Consider the following 6,890-nt stretch of genomic DNA (forward strand, 5'->3'; position numbering starts at 1 on the left):
CACACCATAACTTTTATCGTGAATATGTTTATGGAACACGTAACTGACTAATGAAATTACTCACGATTATTCCCTACACGGTTTTTAGTGACACACTAACTGGGATAAAACAAACATAAAAGATTAACTGCTGTTGTATACCGTAGTCCGCAGCTCGTGGTCGTGCGGTAGCGTTCTCGCTTCCCGCGCCCGGGTTCCCGGGTTCGATTCCCGGCGGGGTCTGGGATTTTCTCTGCCTCGTGATGACTGGGTGTTGTGTGATGTCCTTAGGTTAGTTAGGTTTAAGTAGTTCTGAGTTCTAGGGGACTGATGACCATAGATGTTAAGTCCCATAGTGCTCAGAGCCATTTGTTGTATACCGTAGCCCTGATGAGAAGTAAAAGTCACAAGTAAAATACATCAATTTTTTTATTCATTCATCTGAATACAGCATAAAAATTTGTATTATACTTATGTGGAACAGGAGATCCCCCACTGAATGGAATTTACATTTCAGCAGATGCGTTCCAATACTGCTTACCCTGTATAGTAAAGTTGCGGATAAGTAGCTTGAGGATACGAAACTTGAGGGTAAATAGCTTGAGGATAAGCCACCCGAGGATAAGTCGCTGCAGAATACGCTAACTGAGGATAAGTCGTTTGAGGATATGCAACTTGAGGGTTGTCTTGCTGCTGCTGATCGTCTTGTTGTCCACCCCGTTCAACGTACTGACCCTCTGGGTTGCGGTAGAAAGGGTTGTACGGGTTGTACCGTGAAAACGGCGGGCCACCAAGGATGACGCCATGGACCACCACCATCTCAGCTACCAGAAGGTATGCAGCCCCGAAAAACTGCAAAATGAGAGGGAAATTCTGTTATTACCCCAACTCCAAAATCATATACTAAAATGAACATCACAGTCAAAATTTAGCACAGAGTACTGAAATATCAAAAGAACAAACCCACTTAATTATCTAGAAGTCAGCCAACCTAATAGAGAGGAAAAACAAGCTATCAGAAGTAGATTACGAAAGATCACCTTAGCATTTCACTCAAAAAAAGATCTCCTTCTCTAGAACCGCCCTTATGTGCTCGTTACGCCTTGCTATCTAATCAATGCGCCATACATCGAACCAAATAGAACTTTTTTCCTTGTTTTCAAAAACAATCACTATTACTCAACTAACAAACGTTAAAACATAACTAACGTAGCAGTGCTGACAGCAGCAAGTACATATAAATAATTGTAGTAAGTTAATACAACGTTAACATAGCACAAAGCCAGCCAAATAACAGTAGTTCAGTTTTAATCTTCACTTTTTCATTTATATAAACAATGTACTACAGAGGAATTTAATTTTATCCACAATTTGCAGTTGTGGACGTGGCTGTATTCAATATAAGGGAAGTATGACTATAAATTCCGTCACAATTTTTTCGAGTTTTATTGAATCACACGATGCAGATCGTCTTAATGCACATTATCAACAAGGTAGAAAACAATTTGGTCGTACTACACAATGAAGTCACTGCTAAGATGCTACATCTGATATAACAACTAGAAATATACCTCCATAAAATCAAAAAGCCTGAAACTATGTTGAATCAACAGATGGATTTCGCCTGTAGTTATTTTAGTGCTTTTAAACACTTATTTTTAATTTATTCCTTGTGTATGACAACCCAGTTGATACTCAGCCCTACGGCACTACGTGATAAACTTCATCTTTGTTTATATCGCATAAAACTACATCTGTGAAGTGTTGTTAAAATATATAAGCAAATTTGCACCTTGAATGACGTGATGTACGATGACAAAAAGGCTAAACCAACCACTGCTGATGTTAAAAGGTTTCACCTCCCTCAAGAGCGGAAGTTATGCTTCAGAACAAAATTCAGTCATTAGTTGCAAAGATATTTGTATTACACGTTACCGGATTCAACAAATTAATTTTTCATCTTCAGAAGCCTAGAAAATTAGAGATATTAGACATCTTCTTAGCTTGGATATACTTTCATGTAAAGTATAAAAAGTGTATTACAGAAACTTACGTAGTATTGGTTTAGCATATGTCAATATCTTCTCCACAGAAGCATAATACCATGGTATGTCCAAAAAAATGTACGTATTGTATGTGGTTATTGTAAACACAGATTGTCAGATTGATAATTTACAGTAAATGAATCACAACCATGAACATGTCAAGCTGTGATGCCAGCAGCAAAGAACATACGTAAAAGCATATGAAAAGTATAACTAATGTATACGAGGAAGCCGGCCGAAGTGGCCGTGCGGTTAAAGGCGCTGCAGTCTGGAACCGCAAGACCGCTACGGTCGCAGGTTCGAATCCTGCCTCGGGCATGGATGTTTGTGATGTCCTTAGGTTAGTTAGGTTTAACTAGTTCTAAGTTCTAGGGGACTAATGACCTCAGCAGTTGAGTCCCATAGTGCTCAGAGCCATTTGAACCATTTTTTTTATACGAGGAAGCTATATATTATACGTTAGGAAAAACGTGGCACATAGCTCTAATGCATGAAAGGAATGGACTGATTTTCACTTTTTAAAGTGATGGTATACAATCAAAGTAGTGTCTGTTTCTCAATGCAAGCTGATCATTCAACAAATCTGAATAAAATAGTAAACATGTATTAAGACGAATTGCACCTAACAATGGATTCACAGGGCCCGAAAAGCATCGTGTAGTTTATTTAAAAAAAACTGTTGTTGTCATGTCTTCGAAGGAAGCACTCGAAAAACGAATTCACGATGATGTCCAGACACTGATGGCGCCAGCATGTCAGTATCGATACATCTGAATATATGAAGTGCATAAGGGCCCTGAAGATGGCACACTGAAATGCCGAAACTGGTGTTCAACATAAAACAAAATAATGTCTCAGATACGTACGGCTGTTCGGCGATATTCCTTGATAAAGAAGGCGTTTTTATCATATTTCCTCTGCAGAGAAATGCTTATTAATTTCGGTTGATAAACCGTACCAAAACATCACCTGCAATGCAGACGACGGATAGCTACATGAATAACAGTATGTGCTATTAAAGTACCTATTTTGTTAAAAATGATACGAATATAATATTCACCATCCCAGAACTATAGGTAAAATTACACCAAATTGTTTTTGACTAAATAATGAATGGAACGCTCTGAAAAGTTGAATGCATGGGTGAAATAAGAATAAAATGTGTTCTATCAAGGCCGAATCCTTTCCCAAAACATATTTATTTGTCTCGCTTCCCACGCCCGGGTTCCCGGGTTCGATTCCCGGCGGGGTCAGGGATTTTCTCTGCCTCGTGATGACTGGGTGTTGTGTGATGTCCTTAGGTTAGTTAGGTTTTAGTAGTTCTAAGTTCTAGGGGACTGATGACCATAGCTGTTAAGTCCCATAGTGCTCTGAGCCATTTTTGAACATATTTGTTTGAAAGCAAATAGGGGCACTGTAAGGGAGCTTTGACCACAAGTTGTGTAGTCTCAGAGAACGCGAGCTGTCACGGTCACTACTCACGTTATCTTTGATGAATACTCGCCGTCTAGGATAGCGTTCTGGATTCTGTAACTCAAAAAGCCTGAAACTCTGTCATATTTTTCAGAGCCCATTTCGTATGCTTCGGCCTTTGCCAAGTCTGCTGTGTGGTACAGTTTCGCTTGCTTTCCTGAAGTCTAGGAATGTTTTCATTCGTGCTGCAAACTGCTCACAAATCAGTTGCATCACGTGTGTTCCCTAGAGTTACGAGCAGTACTCACCAAAATCTTCTTGTTCATCGTATTATACGCTCTGGCTCTCCGCTCAGTGAATATCGGGCACTGTATTCTGGGACCGAGTGCTCCAGCCCGCCTTATATACGGCACGTAAGTTATCATCAGCACTTCTCGCAATAACGAGAGGTGACCGTAGGTGCGAAGAGTGGGTAATCACATCCAAACAGCTCCAGAAACTGTACAACTCAAGGTCGCTACCTCACTGATCCAGTTTTGTTCGCACCTTTCTCCCACTCGCCGCTGACCTGGGTGTCGAGGTCGCTATAGTCTGTAATATCTGGTGGGATACAGACCGCTCTTTATTTGTCAAGGTAACAGGCCCAGCCTGTACCAACACAATGGATTAAACAAGACAGCAGGGAAACACTACTAATTTAGCTTATTCTAAGAAGAAGGAAACTCTGAATACCACGAGGCTATACGCAGATACTTGATTCCGAACAGTAACATCCGAATGCTATCTCTCAAGTTGCTCTAAGGCTTAACAGATGTCTTTATGCGAGATTACATCGTATCACCGTCTCTTGGAACAATGTAAAATGTCCATATGGCAGGTCCATTGTTTTACCACATTGCATCAAGAAGCACAACAGTTTGGGGCCCTGTAAAAACATGTGAGGTTCCAAGAGATAATAATATTCGTTTATTAAAACGGAACTTCATCCTGATCGGTTCATGTCCTATGTAAACCTATAATGGACGAAGGAAACCGACGCTCATTCCATGCTTTTATTTGGTATTCTTGAAGTTGGTCTGCTGTTGACGTAACCTAGCGACAGCTGCTGCAGTCGCTGAGTTTGAAAGCTGTAAACACGCTTCTATCTCAAATAAAATAATTGGGAAATACCGCGTCTATCTTTATGTGTCTACACGTGAACTTTCAGATAGATGAAGGGAAAAAGCTTCAAATTACAATAATATCTCGAATTTTTAATTTTAATTCTTGTAACAGTAAAATGACAGTGGTTTTTTTAGAAGTACGTAATGACATTACGTCAGAGGATAAAGCCGCGTCGTCCAGGAACAGCAAATTTGGTAACTGGTCTTCTCAGAATAACACCCGAAGCTGTCGATAGTCTTTTGAAGAGAAGATGAGACGGCGGACAAGACAAACAGCAAAAATCCATGTACGTTTCTTTCCTAATAAATCCCCCGTGGCACACAAAACAGTTCAGAACACTATTGCAGAAGCAAAGAAGAAATAATGTCAGATCCAAGACTGACAATGGTCTTCAAATGCTCGAAACTCAGCGCGGGCTTTACTGCGAAATGCTTTTAAGATTTTCCGCAACGAAACTCCGTCTCGAAATCTGGCAAAACGCCCTAAGAGGTTCTGGTCGTATGTAAAGTAAACCAGCAGCAAAGACACAATCAAAACTTTCACTGTGTGATGGCAATGGTAATGTTACCGAAGACTGCGCCACTAAAGGAGACTCACGAAACACGGTTACCTGAAATTCTTTCACCAAAGAATACGCCGGAAGTATTCCAGAATTCGAATGGCAACATGAGTATTGTAGAAGTAGATACCCTCGGTAGATTACTTAATAAAGGCAAGTCTTCCGGTCCATACTGTATAGTAGGGATCATTTCTGAGTATGTTGATGAAATAGCTCCATTTTTAGCAACCATACACAACCTGTAGATAGACGAGATATCCGTCCGTACCTGAGGACTGGCAAGTTGCGTAGCTCACATCAGCAGAGAAGAAGAAACAAAAGAAATCCGCTGAATTATAGACCAATATCATTGAAATATATTTGTAGCAGGATTCTGAGACATATACTGTGTTCCAACTTCATGAAACAACACGAAGAAAGCGATGTATTATAACATAAACAGTGCCGGCCGGGGTGCCGAGCGGTTCTAGGCGCTACAGTCTGGAACCGTGCGACCGCCACGGTCGCAGGTTCGAATCCTGCCACGGTCATGGATGTGTGTAATGTCCTTAGGTTAGTTAGGTTTAAGTGGTTCTAAGTTCTAGGGGACTGATGACCTAAGAAGTTAAGTCCCATAGTGCTCAGAGCCATTTGAACATAAACAGTATGCAACGAGAGAAATATCGTTCTTGGGAAACACAATTGGTTTTTATTATCAAGAAGTAGTAATGCTATCGACAGGGGATCTTAAAATGTACCGCATTTTAGATTTCCAGAAGATCTTAAGACTGTTCCAAACAAGAGGTTAATCATATTATCTGCCTGGGGAGCATCGTCTCATAAGGAACCCCTTGAGTGCGAGGTCGCAAATGGCCAATGATGATTACAGCATTCGACGTCTCACATTTTGTCTACCATGCAACAACAGTACAGGTTTGCTAATGGCAACAGGGGGCGGGACCGGAGGTGTCCAATGGTGTGTACAGCATGAAGCTACGGAGCGTAGTTAAACAGCTTAGTTGACGAGAACCTCACAACAGTGCTACAGTGCTAGTGGTGTTGATACAAGGCAGAGAAATGGCAACGATGAAGAAAGCAAACATTGCCAAAGTCAATATTGCGTCAGAAAGAAACTCAAGGAATATCGCAAAGTGAGAAAGAAGGTTCAAATGGCTCTAAGCACTATGGGACTTAACATCTGAGGTCATCAGTCCCCTAGAACTTAGAACTACTTAAACCTAACTAACCTAAGGACATCACACACATCCATGCCCGAGGAAGGATTCGAACCTGCGATCGTAGCAGCAGCGCGGTTCCGGACTGAAGCGCCTCGAACCGCTCGGCCACAGCGGGCGGCTTGAGAAAGAAGTGGTAGGTGTAATATTAGTGTTTCTGCAAAATGAGTCAGTGGAATGTGTGGTGTCACGTACGCTCGAGTATGCGGGCAATGTATATGAGGAGTTCAATAATGACGATACGTGCTTAACACGTGAAAGTGGTACTGAAACAGTTGTCGAGCCATGTAGTTTATCATCCTTGTCGGACAGGGAGCCACAAATCAGCGTCTCCAGTGGTGGTGGTGGTGGTTAGTGTTTAACGTCCCGTCGACAACGAGGTCATTAGAGACGGAGCGCAAGCTCGGGTTAGGGAAGGATTGGGAAGGAAATCGGCCGTGCCCTTTCAAAGGAACCATCCTGGCATTTGCCTGAAATGATTTAGGGATTGACTGGTCCACCTATCGCAACATCTAT

General features: G+C 41.5%; 1 protein-coding gene across 1 annotated transcript; it reads right to left on the minus strand.

Moving 5' to 3' along the window:
- Positions 1-390: 390 nt before the first annotated feature.
- Positions 391-3,840, minus strand: LOC124777803 (protein lifeguard 1-like). The gene is made up of 2 exons (XM_047253319.1): positions 3,746-3,840; positions 391-831 (listed from the first exon to the last, which is right to left on the minus strand). Exons 1-2 carry the CDS (start codon positions 3,761-3,763, stop codon positions 517-519), a joined length of 333 nt encoding a protein of 110 aa, XP_047109275.1. The 5' UTR covers positions 3,764-3,840; the 3' UTR covers positions 391-516.
- Positions 3,841-6,890: the final 3,050 nt, after the last annotated feature.

This window comes from Schistocerca piceifrons, chromosome 2 (genome assembly GCF_021461385.2).
Source record: "Schistocerca piceifrons isolate TAMUIC-IGC-003096 chromosome 2, iqSchPice1.1, whole genome shotgun sequence".
Taxonomy (NCBI): Eukaryota; Metazoa; Arthropoda; class Insecta; order Orthoptera; family Acrididae; genus Schistocerca; species Schistocerca piceifrons.